This window comes from Falco peregrinus, chromosome 5, assembly GCF_023634155.1.
Source record: "Falco peregrinus isolate bFalPer1 chromosome 5, bFalPer1.pri, whole genome shotgun sequence".
NCBI lineage: Eukaryota > Metazoa > Chordata > Aves > Falconiformes > Falconidae > Falco > Falco peregrinus.
This window is the reverse complement of record NC_073725.1, coordinates 57,149,266-57,166,846: the sequence shown is the minus strand read 5'-3', so window position 1 is coordinate 57,166,846 and position 17,581 is coordinate 57,149,266. Positions and strand designations below refer to the sequence as shown.

Genomic DNA, 17,581 nt, shown 5'->3' with positions numbered 1-17,581 from the left:
CTAGGATTCATTAGAGTTAGTGCAATTGTAGCTGATTTTATTGCTCTTCTACACTGCAGGAGTCTTCCCCTGCCCCCATCAAATACTGTCTGTTCTTAATGGGTGTCTCATTATATTTCTTTGTTTCAAAGTAATTTTCATAGAGTCATTTAGGTTGGTGATCTTAAAGGTCTTTTCCAAGTCCAACTGTTAACCTGGGACTGCCAACTTCACCACTAAACCATGTCCCTAAGTACCACATCTACACATTTTTTGAACACCTCTAGAGATGGTGATTCCACCGCCTCCCTGGGCAGCCTTTCCAATGCCTGACCACCCTTTCAGTGAAGAAATTTTTCCAAATATCCAATATAAACCTCCCCTGGTTCAACTTTGAGGCCATTTCCTCTTGTCCTATAGCTTGTTATGTGGGAAGAGACAGACCCCACCTGCCTACACCCTCCTTTCAGGTAGCTGTAGAGAGCAATAAGGTCTCCCTGAGCCACTTTTTCTCCAGACTAAACCACTCCAGTTCCCTCAGCTGCTCCTCATAAGGCTTGTGCTGCAGACCCTTCACCAGCTGCATTGCCATTCTTTGGACATGCTCCAGTACCTCAGTGTCCCTCTTGAAGTGAGTGGCCCGAAACTGAACACAGAATTTGAAGTGTGGCCATACCAGTGGTGGGTAACAGTGGGACGATTGCTTCCCGAGTCCTGCTGGCCACTCTGTTTCAGATAGAGGCCAGGATGTCATTGGCCTTTTTGGCCACCCGGACATACTGCTGGCTCACGTTCAGCTGGCTGTTGACCAGCACCCCCAGGCCCTTTCCTGCTGGGCACTGTTCCCCAAGCCTGCAGTGTTGTGTGGGGTTGTTGTGAGCCAAGTGCAGGACCCAGCACTTCTCTTTGTTGACCTTCATACAATTGGCCTTGGCCCATCAGTTCAGCCTATGCAGATCCCTCTGCCGAGCTTTCCTGCGCTCAGTTTTTACTTGGTTGTTTTCTTTAAAGCTCTTTCCCATCTCTTCCACATCATTCTGGTGTTACATAAATTTTATATTGTGTCATAAATTCAGATTTTTCAGACGAACTGAGCCTGAAGGTATCTCAGGGATCAAATTGTTCTCTCTGATCATAGCAGATAATCCCCACGTAAGTTGATGGGATTGAAGTGTTCCTTGATCTAATACTGGTAGATTTGGCTATGCTCATTTTGGGCATTCACTCTCCTTTTAAACTGGTATGAATCCACGGTCACTCTAGAGCTAATGAAATAAGGGCATGCTCTATGCTACTCTATATTCAGGAACTGAAATGTTGTGGCCTGTGTCATGGATGTATGCAGATTAATTCATCAGAATGACTTGGTTTAAAATCCATAGATTCTAGCTGCAACAATAACTGGATGGATGCTGAAGTGTAATACGAAGTGAGCCCAAAGCAATTACAGTTAGCGGACAAAATCAGTTTTGTCATGGGGATAATTCATCTGGCTGAATATCTGTCATCTTTGGCGGTCTCTGTAGCCTAACTTGGGTGTGGGAGCTGCTCTGCATTAGAACCAATGTACCTCCTGACTTTTAGAGTGCTGGTCTGGTGACATTTCATTTAAAGTACAGTAGCTCTGCTGAATCTCCATAGAAAATTGATGACTGTAAAGAAATCCAAATAACAGCCCACTTGAGCGATTCATAACTAAATGTGAATAGTCAGGCTCTACCTTCTGCCTTTGTGACTGAACTAATCCCTGTGGAGTCTCTGGTTTGTTAGCGCTTCCGAGTGCAGATGGTGTTTTCCCCTCTGTTGCACAGGGTGGTGAGGATGCTGCTGATACTCTGCTGCTGATATAATTGCATATGTGTTTGTGTGTTTCACGTTACCATGGATCTTTGTGTTTTGTGTGCTTTGGCCTCTGTAGGGAAAGTGCTGGTATTCCTGGACAGTCACTGTGAGGTGAACGAGATGTGGTTACAACCTCTACTGACTCCCATCAGAGAAGATCGCAGGACTGTGGTGTGCCCTGTGATTGACATAATCAGTGCTGACACGCTTACCTACAGCTCTTCCCCGGTTGTGCGTGGAGGGTTTAACTGGGGCCTGCACTTTAAGTGGGATCTTGTTCCTTTGTCAGAACTGGAAGGACCCGAGGGAGCCACTGCTCCAATCAAGTAAGGTTCCTCCCACATGGTGTGAAGCTCTGTGTAACATACAGATGATCAGGGGCACTTCTTAAGCGTTATGGAGTGTTCTCTGGCTGTGCAGTTTTAGAAGCAGGTGCCTAACCTGTCAAATAGCTGGCTTGTTTATTTTACTTAGAAATAGTTTTGGTTACTATTACCTATTTCAGTTTAATTTTTCATATTTAATCATGATTTAGATACATCTTATTACTTCAAGAAAGCACACTTCTAGAGAATGCTTATATAACAGCAGCTTTTGCTAGAGGCAAAAGTCTTAAGGAACTTAACACTATCCTGTATTAAATCTCTTCAATAATTTCACTTCTGAGCTATATGCATTGATGGTTGTTTCCAGTGTGTCGATGTGTGTCGGTCTTAGTGATGATGTTGATAACTGTCTTTGTGCTAGTAATAGCCTGCATAGCCCACTGATACAGGCTTTATAATTTCTGTGATGAAATGCTAAAGAATTGCTAGATTGGGAAAATAAATTTTTGTGGTAATAGGAAGGTGGTCTCCTAGGTGATGGGAGAGAACATCAGAACATATGGTAATTTCCGATTTCAACATTTTTTTTGCTTCAGAATTTAATCTATATTTCTCATCAGACAAGCAGTTATTTTGGCATAATGCTTCCTAAACGAACACACATGGATGTGAAAACCATCTTTAAAATATGACTTGTCTCTTTGCACAATGTGGCAAATGCCTAAAAATGTCTGTTTGAAGCCTGCCTGTATTGTTTTTGCAGTCTTTTGAGAATCATTCTGAAACAAAAGTCTTGGTAAAGCTTAACACTAGGACTTGGAAGTTACGTTCCTTAATCTTTTAACCATTCATGGCTGTCGTGCCTGGACAGAACTAGCAATATTTGGTTTCTGCTGGACACGGAACTGTTATAAAATGATGTCAGTAAACACTTTTTTTTTTTCTTTGCTAGTAGCAGACACATATGCTTTGGACATGAGAATAGAAGTTGTCCCTTCATGAGAAGGGCCAGTGCTAGCAGAGCAATGGCAAGAAGCTGATTGTGCGTTTTCTAGTTGTAGGTATCAATCTTAGTACAGAATTCAGGTTTCTAAGGTGGAAGAACTCTACCTTTTATACAAACTGACTCCTTGCAGATGATGTGGTACTTCTATAAGACTTGGAAAGTGAATCAGAAATTGGGCAGTCTCATCTCTCTTTGATTCTCTTTTCTTGGACTGTAAATGAAGAGCGTTTTTAGGCTGATGCAAGCAGCTCCAGTGCAAAGTTCTCTGCTGTTGCCTGACAGCTCTGCAGTTAGTGTTTCCACATCTACCAATCCCAAGATTTGGTCTGAGAAGCCAGGAAACTTCTTAAGTTACTTAACCGTTTGGCTTGTTTGGAAAGTGTCAGTGTGGCAGCTTCTGAAGGTAGAAGGCAAAGGACAGACTGGGAAAATCTGAATGGGGAACCAGCTTAGAATGTCTTAAAATCCTGATTCTGTTAAGAATTGTTCTCGCGGTTAGTCAGGGGAATGCCTGAATGTTAAGTCTTGCTGTGTTCAACACTGTTGCATTCCTTCAACTCACTTTTAGGAAAAAACTCACATTGAAAAGACAGAACTAACTTTATAGTTACAAGGAGTCTAATCATATAAAAAGTTTACATTTTATTCATATGAGAGTGACTTTTGCTACTTAGAGGTCACTGCCTGCTTTGAGAAAGAAGCTAGATTGGCAATTAACTTTTGAAAATGGCTTTCCATCAAATGGAAAGTCTTACATTTTATGTTTTAGAGACCTTCATAATGAAATATTTTGGTGTCAGGGATGGAAAAACTGAGAGCAACCTTTCAAGCCAGGTTTTAAAGTGACAGAAGCTGTAGCAGAAAATTATGTGAGAACAAGCAAGGAAATCCAGGCTTAGGCTTGGTTTCATCACAGGTTTTTATTAAAAAAGGATGAGAAAAAAGCCTGTTCCCAGCCCACTGTGTGTTCCAACCATCATATGTAGTGGGTTTACTTTTTTAAAAATTATTATTTATTTTTTAATACTCCTGAAGGGCATCCTATATTATAACTTTGTGATACACTAGCAATTCAATCTAGAGCCTGGACAATAGGGATCACATATGGATTTTTACAAAATAGGACACTGTTCTAGTAACACAGGCAAGTTGAAAAATTTGGAAATGCTGAAGAGAACATCTGTGAATATAGAAACTGTAAATGACTTGCAGCAATCAGTTTATTGACATCAGTGATGAAACGAAGCTGCTCCTGGTATTTAAATTCTGTGAGACAGAGTAGTGTTTCTTTTACCAGCCTCCTGACTTGTATAATTTGAATTTGGTCCTTGTTTCTTGATCTAATTTAATATGGCAAAGTAATGTGTGTTCTGGTTTCTGCTCTTTCTGCAGTTCAGTCAAGCCTGGTCTGTATAATTTGCCCATTTAAGGGGTGGAAGAGCACATTGTGTGCAACGTACACGTTTGTAACTGTAGGGTAAATAGCTTCTGGTAAAGACAGATCTAATTAAAGGCAGCTCCTAAGTTTCACCGTAGAAAGCTTGATGGACTTGCACAAGTTTTTAAGTACTATTTTTTTTATTTTTTTTTTTAGTAGAGACACAGTCCCTTTTTTCCTCTTTCCCTGACCTATGCCTTTTCCTCAAGTTTACGATGTGCAGTGAAATGTTGTTTATAGGTATTGGAATTATGAAAGGACACAAATACCACTTACAGATGGGCTTTTGAAAACGTTTTGAGACTAAAAGTGTGATCTGATGATTTCTAGTGTGTGTTATGTCTGTCTAAAGTCAAGCTTTGGCACTAGCAGATTCAGCTAAAATTACTTGGTTTTTTTCTTTAAAAGAAAATTAACTTCTTTCAATGTGCCTTTTTAGGTCACCTACTATGGCTGGAGGCCTGTTTGCCATGGATCGTGACTACTTTAATGAACTTGGACAGTATGATAGTGGCATGGACATCTGGGGAGGAGAAAATCTGGAAATATCTTTTCGGGTAATCTAGTTTTTCTGTGTATTGGAGTATGAACCTTGGTGTCTGGCTGCTTCTCTGCCCTGTGTGGTTTCTTTAGCACTGGAATAGTTATTTGCACACAGAAATTGACATTTTTGTTCCCAGGAAGGATGCTTTCAGTGTCCAGTTACTGCCTTTACAGTAATCTTCAAGTTAAGCTTTAATGGGAATATTAAAGAGAATTTTGAGCTCTGTAGTTAAATGTTTGTTCCTTTTTCTTTTTTCCATGGAACATTTCATGATACCTGTAGAAAGACGTAAGAAAAGAAGAATCGTACAAATGCATGAAGTGAGTTTATAAGTAGTGTCTAATGAATTTCATAAGTTGGTTAAGAAAATGTGTGACTCAAAATTAGCTTACTTATTATCAACGTTGCTGTATTTCCTTAGACATGTATTGGGCTTTTCAGATATTTCAGTCTCCTTTTTGAGAGCCTGGAAATGTACCTTTTTTTTTTTTTGTGTAACTGAATTAAGAGTAATGTAGAGGAGCCAGCTTGGTTGGAAAAATGAGAAAGTCATAATCCAGAGATTTGAGAGTGATACTTCATTGGGCTTTTCCTGTATTTTGTCTTACCTTCCCTGTCATTCTACTGAAAGAAAAACAACTTTTTGTGCTCAATGTCATGTTTACCTCTTCACTTTTGTAAAGTGGATTCATCAACGGGTTTGACAAGAATCTGCCTAAAAATGATATGCTGTCATGACAAACACAAAAAGGGGATTAAAAAGTGAAGTTAACATAGAAATAACCCCAAAACCAAACACACAACTCCCAAAACTTCAGCGAAGTCTGTCCAATTGGTCATGAGAGAAATCAAGATTAGAGCTCAAAAATAAGAACTGGCATTTCATAAATTGAGTGACTTTAAAGGGATGTGTACTTGAATAAATAAAATCTTTCAAGTTTTCAGTATAATATATAATTATTAGGTATCTGAGTAGAGGTGTATGGAGTGTGAGGATATTATTGTTGTTACTGTGTAATATACAGTTTCAATTGTAAGCTTTGAAAAACTAGAGTATATTCGGAGAGCTTTATAACATCTAAAAGCTCCCATCTCCCTGGGGGAGAGTTGTAAAGTTTAGTCTTTTATCCAGGAGGAGTTTTTATAGTTACTTGATTATAAACCGCTAATGTGAGAAGCCTTTTCTGAGATTGGAGAACACGTTAGTCCTACAAAGAGCCAATGATGAGAATTTGCTGGAAGCTGAAATTTAAAAAGAAAAGAAAAAAAAATAAAATAATGAAAGTAGACTGTAAATGCAGTCTCGACCTGGGGTGCAGTGGAGTTGGATTAAGGCACCTGAACGTACCATCTGAATCTGAACAGTATTTCTGATTTCCCATACGCTTAACAGAAACAAACAGCTGTGCAAAATAGGTGCTTATACTTGGTTGAAAAAGCTCTCCAGGCTCTCTTCATACTGACTGATCTTCATTATTTGTCATGGAAGTGCGGACTGTAACTCTAATGTAGCTAAATAAGTTTAGATATCTTAATCTGCAAGTTGAATTCCAGCCTATGTATTTCAGTGTTTGCTAATAGGTCATTAGAACATAAAATTTTAGAAAATTTTCTATTTGTTTCATGAAAGCCATGACCTCTTATGTGGAGAATTTGATATGGCAAAAATAGTTCTTTTCTAACCTGAGGATCTAATAATGGATTTGTCAGAAAGAATAACACATAGGACAACTTGCTGACACCTAATCCTGTCATCAAGTATAAACCTACCTAAGAATCCCTCAAGGAAGGGGAGGAGGCAGTGAGCCTTGTCAGTACATGTACAATGAGGTATGTTCTGCTTTTGTATGGACAGATCTGGATGTGTGGTGGCAGACTTCTGATCATCCCCTGCTCCAGGGTGGGGCATATTTTCCGTAAAAGACGTCCCTATGGCTCACCAGGGGGACAGGACACTATGGCTCATAACTCACTGAGGCTGGCACATGTGTGGATGGATGAATACAAGGTAAGACACAATTCTAGGTCATGAAATAAGGTTATTAATTGGCTTGTCAAAGGACTGTATCGCAGTGGTGTCCCTTAGCACCTCTAATGAGGTCATCTTTCTGTAGTCTGATTTCCTAATGTTAATTTTGATACAAATTCCTAAATTGTGTAGGATTGTTGTTGCTTTTGAGTGCTCACGTCTCCTTGCTGTTACTTCTACTGCCTGCAGGAGTTTTGATTTTGTCTTTCTAATGAAGGAAAAGATGAATGAGTTCTTGTAAACTCTGCATTGCTTTGTGTCCAAATCAGTATTACATGGCAGCCATATATTGCTATAGCTCTTCAGGTAGTTTCCATGCTGGTGAGATGGGATTTCGTTGGTTGTTTGCTTTCTGTTTTAATTAGCAGTCTGATTCTTAGCTTGTCTTGCCCTGGAAGATCAGTCAGGATTGACTTCTGGATTCAAGGGCAAGTGTATTCCTCCCTTGTCTTCAGGTCTTGGTACTGATACTTTTGAATGTTGATCAGGTTTTTGCAAAGCCCTCATCTCTGTGATATTTGAGGATGCTTTGCTTTGTGAGGCCATAGAGTTTGCTGTGTGGCCACCTCCTGTGGTCTCTGCAATTTCTATAAAGACTTTTTTTATTAATTTTATATTCTTTCGAGGTTTATGTTTCAAACCCCATCCTTTATCTTGATGTTCAGTCAGTTTGAGGAATCTATTAGGGGTCATTAATTTTTATCTCTATTCTCCATAATGCATTGGTAGATTTGATCTATTGCTTTCCTTTTTATTGGTGTCTTGGCACAGTTGTTTTGTGATTAATGATGGCTTTCTCTGAAGCTTGGAATTGACTCTTTGTTATAATTTCCAGTTAATACTGCTTTGTCCAACAAGAACTTAAACTGCTGATTCTAGCAGTCTCTTATCACAGATTTGTGTCCTGAATGTTTCCAGCTGTTTCTAATCTAATTCTCTGATAGTTGCCAGAGACTGTCCTTATGACAGATTTACGTATGGAAGGCAAGCCTGGAAATATTTTTGTTTTTATAAGTGTAACGCAAATATTTAGGGCCGGTGTAATTTGCTGAAGTGATTATATGATGAATAGGATGAAGATAAGACTTAAAGGATCTCTTTTGCAGCAAAGAACAAATGCAGTTTTATTAAACACTGATATAATGGAAAGGAAACAGCAAAATTTTCATAAGTCAGAAGCAAAATGTAGAAGTAGTAAGCATGTATACAATGGAAATAAATAATGCAGAAAAGGTAGGATACTAAAATTTGAACTTTAACCAGGAAAGAGACAATTGGGATAGCAGCTCTACTTTCCTGAAGCAGACCAATTTCTGATAGTGATGTCCAGTCTCCTTCCAAACTTCCTCAGAGCTGTCCAACAGTCAAATGTACTTAGTGCTTCCCCTTCCTCTGCTATTAAAATAGCAGTGATACATTCAAGTGCATCCAAATGCTCAAAGATCTTGATAAGGACAGATGTGTAATTTGTCTTGAGTTGACGCTGTCTGTCATCTGAGTATCAGACAGCAGTAGGTAATTGAAAACTGTCAGAACAATGTTATGGGAAGTAAATTCCAGATGTTACTAGAGATTAATCCAACAAAATACCATAGCTCAGTGCCCTGAAAACTGATTTCTAAATAATATCTAGTAAATGAGTTCATGTGCAAATACAATGCCTTTTCTATGAGCTCTGTAAATCTAGCTGGAATTAAAGACTCTACAAGGGGATTTTTCTTGTAGTTTTGGTAATAGTATTCATGCCACATTGTACATTCATGAATTTCTCTTTGTCCTCATTGTCTCTGCATTAGAGTTGAACAGCACATAAGATTGAGGTGGATTAATCTGTCCTTGCCTAACCAGGTACAATACAGAGTATAATCATAAATTAGAACATGAAAAATTACCATTGTGGGAGTCTTTCTGGAGATGATGCAGATGAACTGGAAAAACTGGGCTTCACAGAAAGCCCAGGTGGCAGTTTTGATTCTTTATGTGAATAAGTGCATGATCCCACTGAACTTCACAAGATAGTCCTATTTGTAGTTCTATTCTGATATGGAGGTTTTTTACCCCTGGTGAAAGGCAAAATATACTTGAACACCCCAGCAATGAAAACCGTCAATTGAACAATCAATTTAAAGAAACCTCTGCCAGATGAGGATGACAATGATAGGTACATCTGCTTCTGACCTAATGACTAGCCTTTATTGCCAATGGAGTGTAGGGCTGATTTGTTTCTTCCTCAAGTTGGCATCTAAAAAAAGGTCAGCAGATTTGTGCCCAAGAAGTGTCGTCTTCAAAAAAAGCAGTCTAGAAAGATTATCTTAGAGTTAGGGAAGATAAATCTTGCCTCCTGAGGCACTCTGAATACTGGAATTTCCTCATGCCAGTCTCAAACTTAATTGTTGAAAGCCCTAGTAAAATGAACTGAAACTTTGGGAGTTCTGCCAACAGGAAAAAGTTGGAAATCAATAATCTGAAATTCTTCTCCCCTTTTTCCCAACCTGTTTCTCTTAAATACAGGAGCAGTATTTTGCTTTGAGACCTGAGCTAAGGATGAGGAACTATGGAAATATTACCGACCGTGTAGAATTGAGAAAAAGATTGAACTGCAAGTCATTTAAGTGGTATTTAGATAATATCTATCCTGAGATGCAAATATCTGGACCCAATGCTAAAGCTCCGCAGCCAGTTTTTATTAATAGAGCACAGAAACGACCAAAAATAATCCAGCGTGGAAGGGTAAGAATAACTTTCTTAAAAATATATAGAATTCTGGTTTTTTAAATCCATGAAGCATAGTTTTAGTTTTGCAACAAGCTGTCTTGAAAATAACAATATTTGTGTCTTTAGACAAAGGCAAATCAGTTTCACTCTGACCTGTATTTCAGGTCATCTTCATTCTAGATACTACTAAATGAGAGGGTTTTTTACCTCAAAATTCTGAGTTACGAAGTTCTGATTTCTTCAGAATGCACTTTCATGGCTGTTGATCTGAAGATGGATATGGATAGAGAGAACTTTGGCCTGAAATATTCATGCTCTGTTGGTTTATGATAAGAGTAAAATATAATTAGTTTCCAAACTCATTGCTTTTACTGGATAATTTTCTGCAAAGATGAACATTTGCATCTGAGACTGATGATGGTTTTTCTAATCTTGACTGTTAGATAATGAACAAAAATGAGTTTTGCTCCTTCTTTATTTCAAAGTAGAAGAGAGTTATTTACGTGTATTCATGGAGGAAATGATGATTAAGTTCATGCCTTAGCTCTGACACCTATGTTTATGGGTCTGTAGGCAGGCAAAGCCAGCAGACAGTTGTAGCTGTTCTATCCAGTGCCAAATTTGTCTGCTATGTGCTTCTTATGCTTCCCCCCAAAAATGGATAACTTCAAACCCAAGACCGCTTTCTCAAGTTCTTCTCTGTGAAAGGGAAGATCTTTGAGTAAACAATTTCGTGTGCACATAGACTATGGTTAGCAGATTCCCTTCTAGCTCTAATAAGTGGAAGCATTAAATAGTGCCATAGCCCTCTCCCCAAGGTAACACAGGCTGCAGTGGCTGTTGACAGTTGCTGGCCCTGCACATAGATACAGGCTGGAGGACCTGAGTTGATGCAGAACCTATTGACATCGTTAGATTTTTGCTTAGAAGCAGCTGTCTGGGAATTACAATTTGTGCAATATTTTTTGTATCCCAGCCAAGCTCTGAAGTTATTTATTAGGGCAAACATGCGTAGTTTCCCTGAATAAAACTGATACAATGGGCCAATTCCTCTAGTTGTTAAATGCTGTTATTCCCCATGTCAGACCTCCCCCCTGCCCTTACATTTAATCTGCTTTCATCCAGACAGAAGTTTAACTAAGGAATTGCTGATGTGGGGGAGGCTACTTGAGGGATCTGAGTTCCTTAACAACACTTAGGGGGAAATCTTCCTAGCAATAATTCCCCATCGTTTAATTTGGAAAAAAACTTTATGCACCTTTTAAAAAGGGGGAGACAAGACATACAAACACGTGGTTTCTTGGTTCTCTGGGGTTCAAGAATTATACCCAGCATTGTATGGGAGAGTCAGGTTTGGCTCTGATGATTGTATAAACTGTTTCCAGATGCCTACAAGGAACAGAATGATCAGCCAATGTCACCACTGCGTGCCAGACTCTTTAGGATTTGGGATGAATCACTCACAATCCCAGCTTATTCTGAAAAACTAATTGGGCCAGAGATAAGTGCTGGTTTGACAGCTGGGAAGAACTGTAATGATCACAAATGGGGACATTCTTCACAGTGTTATCAAATGCTGATCATCATGGCCAATAAAAACAAGGACAAAAATCATATCAAACTCATGTAGCTGTATGGTTTGAAAGCCTTCTGTTGAGTGAGGAATGATGAAAATAAGATCTGTCCTAGAAGTCTCTAGGGTGAGAGGAAATGTTACTTAGAAGGTTTTGTGTAATTTGTTTCAGATGTGTGTAGGGAACAGGAGAAACATGGTGCAATTGAGGAGGCTGTTGATGTGCCTTGGGGCAGCTATTTCCAGAAATGGTGTTTAGTGAAGAATATTATCTGGTATTTGTGCTGTCTAATTTTTGCTGTCGTGTGATGGAGCAGTTCGTTCTTTTTATTGCTGGAAGTGTCTTTTGGTTTCTAAAAATCTGTAGAATTGATACAAATGCTGAGACAGCTATGTATGTCTTCATAATAAAATGCTGCTAGCTAATTAATCAGCTGGGCCTTGAGTTCAGAACAGCAAATTCCCTTTTTTCCCCCTCTTCATTCCGCTCCAGATTGGAAATAATTATTTTCAATGTGGATGCCAGTTCTGGGGCCTTGCCATCTCCCACACATGCAGACACCCAGTGAGTGTCAAATGCATTCCAGTGCACTTGGTAGAGAGCAGGGCCCTTCTCTGCTGTCCCTTCCTCACAGCGTTGTGCCTGTGCTGGCGTAATTGCCTTTCTCCTTTGTACCCTTGGCTGCACGTGGCACAGTTCTTGATGTGCAGGAAGCACCTGCTGCCTAAATAACCTGATCCGCACCGCATCAGGGGAAGAAAAACAATCAGGCTGAAAAGAAGTCTTCTGCTGGCCACCAGTTAGTTCAGGGCATGCATGTAATTTAAAGCCAGAATAGAAGTGTTTTGTCTCGCTGAGTAACTCTGTGGGGATATATCAAGATCTTGATGATTCTTGACTGTTGGAATAGGACAACCAATCTTTAGACTCTGCGAAAAACCTCTTGGAAGACTGTTAGGGGTGGGCATCATTGCCCAAACCAGGAGAGAGGATGCTAACCTGCTGAGAACCTTCTTGTTGCTGTGATGGTAGATGCTTACAGTTTTGCATCACAGGACAGGCTCCTGACCTGAATACAACATTACTCCAAATTTTAATTGGAATGAGTATTTGGGTGTTGGTAAAATAACTGATAACTCTGGCTTTCCAGTTACCTAAATGCTCTTGAAAATCAATTTGCAAACAACCTAAAGTGTCTGCAGTTGTTGATATTTAAGTAATGCCTTCTCTTTTCCCAAAGAGGTTGTCCTGCTTGATGAACAGAGGCTGTAGGAGGAGATCTATGTTTAAGCTAAATTGTAGTCAAATGTAGTTTATACACTACAGTTGATATTCCTGGGCTAGCGAGTATCTGAGACCTGAGACTTTCATGGAGAGTGAAAAGGGAAAGAAACTTGACAGTATGGGCAGCACGTGCTGAGCCAGATTGTGTACTGCACTTGTACCATAAAGAGGGAAATCTTGATGTAATTAGAAAGCAAAATGGAACTACTTAATGCTACTTTTTCTCCAAATTATCTGAAAAACAAAATGGCATTTTAAAAGGAAAGAAGGGGATTTTTTTGTTGAGGTTTGTTTGGGTGGGGTTTTTTGGGGAGCACACTGAGTTCTAGGGCTTCCAAAGCGTTACTGTATGTTCCCTTTGGTATGTGATGTTTGTTGTTCACTCTGTCCATCAAACTTTTCCTTTCTTAGTTGTATCACCTTCAAACCAACAAATGCCTGGTTGCCCAGGGCCACCCAAGTCAGAAAGGAGGCCTGGTAGTGGTTCGGGAATGTGACTACAACGATCAAAACCAGGTATGATATTCCCAGTTATACTAAATAGCGACGCACATCTTCAAAATTGCTAATATGTGTTCCTGCTGGCAAAATGCCCTAGTATAACATCTCATCAGCAAGCAGGCTGATTTCAGAGTATTGTTCAAACCACGAGGCTGGCTGAGGAGACTGTGGAGTTTACTGCTCTGTACCTACTAGTGCTGAGTGTTGGATATTATAATCAATCTTTATGGCACGAGTCTCTGTATGTGGCTGAAGACTATCCTTAAGTGGCTCCTGACAGGTACAGAATCCACTGATTGACATTTCAGATTTTGTAGAAGCTCATTCAGTCGGTTCCTCGTGCTGGGATTTGAGGCAGCCTTTTCTTGGGTTGCTGTTCTTTGTGTACTGTACAACTAGTCCTCAGTTGCTGGAGTGGCTGTAATTTGGGGTGAATGAGTCATTATCGTTAAATAGAGGGAATTCTAAGAAACTTAAAAAATTTCTTTGGTGACAGGTGAATTGCTAATCTGGGGATTAATTGGGGATCAATGTGACAAACTAGTGAGAGTTTTTATATTGCTACATGAAGCCTTTGCTATTCCACTTCTGTTCCTAAAGGCATCAGAAATTCAAGACTTGGATAAACAATCTCCAGGGTAGAGAGATCTTCACCTAATGCCGTAAAGACTTTTGCCTAGCTAAGAACTACATTTAGAACGTTATGATTTAGGAGTCCATGGGACCCAAGTCTAAAAACTAGATCGCATCTAAAGACAAAAGTAATCAAAGACACAAAATAAATGGAGCATGGGATGTAATGCAGCATAGCCTTACCAAAGGTGGGTTGTGCTAGACTAACTAATACTTTATGAAATGGGCAGTAGTTTTCAGGATATGGAAACTGCAGTAGTAGGAGCAGGAGGGTGTGTGATATTCCCAAACAAAATGTTTTGTGCTTTGTCAACTAACGGTGCTTTCTGCCTTCTACCTGTGCCCTTACCAGTTGAATGTGATGAAGGAAGACCGTGTGAGAGATGTTAGCCAGTGTCTGGATAAGTGTGGGTGCCTCTAGACACATGGTCTCCAGTTGTCACGTAGGCAGGACCAAGCAATACATCCCTGCACTTTGCCTCTGGAGTACTGAGTGTTCGTCACTATGACCAGATTGTAGGTCCCTGTATTAAAGGTAGATGAACTTAATCTGGAATGGGAATGAAGGTTTTCCTACGTTATCTCCTCCATTAGCTGAAGAAAGTCAGCAAGTTCTGTAAATGTAAAGACTCTAAATGTAACTGATTGGCACCAGTGATTGTACATGTACAGTGCCAAAGGTGCTGTGCTGCTTTCTGAGCCGTTCAGTCTATGGGTGAGAAAGCAAGAACGACTGGCTCTGGATCCTATCTGCAGTAAGAACAGATGGGTCCTCACAGTTACTGTTTCCCGTCTCCTTCCTGCAATATTTTTAATAGTGAACTGCCACATGGCTGGAGGAGGAAGTCTGTTGTTTTTCCTTATCAAAACCTTTTCCTGATTTTTTTTTTTTTTTTTTTTTTTCCTGGAGGCAGAAACTTCAGTTAGCCTTTTGGTGTTGAGAAAGATGAAATTATTGCTCTGGTTGTTGATCTTTGGCTTCTTTTCTCATGAATCTAGTTTGCTAGTATAAATTAAGCAATTAGTTCTCATTATAAAAAAAAAAAAAAGGCTGTGCTATCTTCTTTCACACTCATGTTCTCCAACCAAGTATGTTAACTATCGCTATGGTTTTCTGCTGTTAGACTGACTTTGTTCTCCCAACAAATCCCAAGAGTTCATTCAGCCAGTGCTCTTTCATATCCTCTTGAGCAATCTTGCTATGGGTGTGTGAGGACAATGTAGAGAAAGATAACACTTATTTAACAGCTTCTGCTTCCTGAGTATTGGAAAGCCGAAACCTCCTGAGTATTGGAAGCTTTTAACTGTCATTTCTGGTAAAACTCAACCCGTTGGCATTTTCAGCTGATTTTTGCTGTGAAACCATCTGTTTTATGGCTTTGACCTAATAAGAAAGCAAGCCTGCGCTTGCTGGTGAAATGCAGGTACCCAGCTATCCTGTCCCTTGGATGCCTGCTGGCAGCAAGTGTGTATTGCTTAATACATGCGGTGCAGACAATTACTCTTGAAGATGACAATCTGCACTTTTGCAAGCAGTATTTTTGTGACTGTTTTTTTCTGGTATTTTTGTAGAATTTTTGCTTTTCCAGGAGTGCCTAATTGTGTTTGGACCTCATGTAAGCTTTCAGCATCCTGTAGGAGTGAGCACCACAGCTTAGCTGTGCTTTCTGTGGAAATAACTTTATGCTTTTTGGTGCCAGCTAATTTTTCCCTGAGGAACAGGAAGAGGTTATCACTGTTTATCTCTTTCCAGGCTGCTTTTACTCTGAACAGATAATGCCCTCCCTTGAAAATTAAATGCTGCTGTTTAGTAAGTTGAAGGAGCAAGGTGCAGTCTACCTGGGAAAACATGCAGAGGCCTGGGAAAACAAAACTGGGCTGCCTTAAGACTCACTGATTTCAGTTCTTTTGATTGGAAAATGATGGTCTGTGTAATTTTTTGACTGGAATATGGTCTCCTGTGTAATGTAGACAATTCATGCATGTGAGAGCTGACCTTGAAAATGGGGAAACCAGACTCACTGAAGCCATGAGATTTGCCTTACAAGCAAATCTGTTTTGCCTTCGGTTTATGCTTGCTTTGTTTTCTCTGGCCTTCGTGGCTACTAAGAAATTTCAAATTCTCACTTAACTACTTGATTTAAAAGAAATAACACATTATATAACTTGCAGTTGTATCACCATTATGGGTAATACTTTTAATTGAAGTTGACTCACATTATCATAATTAAGTAAAGTTAAAAATTACTAAAGCACATGAAACTATCCTATTTTCTAGGTCTTGATGTGACAGTGACATTCAATTTATCTTTTTGCTACAGAAGGACAAAGCAGTAAAAGTGGTTCTTACAAAGGTGATGCATCTAGAAAATATTGAAAAAATCTGTTATAAGTTATAGGGAAAGCTCGGATGTTTCATTAACATAAATAGTGGGATAATACTAGGGATTGAACACAAATTTAGGAATAAATGTTGAAAATGCAGTTAGAAGTAGCACAAGTAGAAGAGATGACAGGATCTTAGAGAATGAAGGTCAGTGCAGGGGGGTCCGAATTAACAGAAGAAACAGAAAAAATGATTGTGAATTTTGCTAACAGAAGACTAACATGGAATGAGAAGTTTTGTAGTTGAAGAGCGGTCACATGAAGGAACTGCCAAGATTGCTGAAGCGAACACTCTTCTGTAATTCAGTAGTGTGTCTGACCTCTTTCTAGGAACAAAAAAATGCGCAAGGTAGTGTGCACCACAAAAACTTTGGTATTGAAGGAGGAGAGAAAAAATTTAAGTGTGTGGAAAGATCATCAAGAAAGACTAGACACGTCTGAAAAGTGGAAGAAACTGGCATAGATTCTTCCCAAAACCGTCATGCCAAGGTTAATCAGGTGGTGATTAGGAGACAAGGATGCTGAAGCAGGCTTCGGGCTAGATACTGTCCTAAAGGAGAAAGAGTAGAAGCAGTTACTGACAAACTTGGAAGAAAAGCATCAAAAAATACTAAAAAATGTTTTGGAGTGGGCACAATGGGCAACATAGGACTAACTAGTGGAGTATTTGTGATCTAACAGCTGAAAGAAGATTGAGTTTGTCATGTAGCTAATGTGTGCTTGCCTCCTTTCTGACCTAAATGCTTAAAGCCAAGTTCCTTTTCCAAAAAATCTTAGTCCACTGAATTATGTGGATTTTCTTCTACTGTTTGTTTTCAAATATGCTAGATTGACTCTTAAGCTTTACTTTCTATGTCATTATAACCTCTGTGTATTTACTTCACTTCTATAATTAAACCTTTCTACTCAGCAATATATTAAGCTTTAAAAAATTTGACTATTGTGATTCCAGCTGGGGATGGCGCTGAGGTTTCTAAGTACGTGCATCTGTGGTCTGGGCCTTTAAAAGATAACTGGTTTGAGGAGAGAATTTCAGAAAAGCTCTGTTAAAACTCTTGTAGCACTTCATAAATACAAGAATATGTTCTTTGCAAACTTCTCAAGAGTCGGAGCCTAGAAGGATGTGCTCACATGTGCAGTTCTTCTGTAAGATCTTTCTCCCTAAACCTGTAGATCAGGGCTGTTAGTTTGCTTTTCTGATACAACACGTCCAGAGTGAGCGTGAAGGTATGCAAGTTAAGTCTGCTTGCCATTTTTCCATAAACTATTGAAGGAACACAATTCTTCAGTCCCTCTAACAATTGTTGTGGAACATCAGCAATACA

At 39.4% G+C, this 17,581-nt stretch overlaps 1 protein-coding gene across 4 annotated transcripts in view; it reads left to right on the top strand.

The window, feature by feature from the left end:
* Positions 1-17,581, top strand: part of GALNT11 (polypeptide N-acetylgalactosaminyltransferase 11) — a 56,603-nt gene that overhangs the window by 30,238 nt on the left and 8,784 nt on the right. For 3 of the 4 annotated variants that reach the window (XM_055803586.1, XM_055803585.1, XM_027791735.2), the window contains exons 6-10: positions 1,898-2,147; positions 5,031-5,148; positions 6,991-7,143; positions 9,676-9,894; positions 13,149-13,253. In XM_055803586.1, coding sequence (XP_055659561.1) covers positions 1,898-2,147; positions 5,031-5,148; positions 6,991-7,143; positions 9,676-9,894; positions 13,149-13,253 — 845 coding nt within the window. The remainder of the gene's footprint in view (positions 1-1,897; positions 2,148-5,030; positions 5,149-6,990; positions 7,144-9,675; positions 9,895-13,148; positions 13,254-17,581) is intronic. The other variant, XM_055803587.1, reaches the window with a different exon arrangement.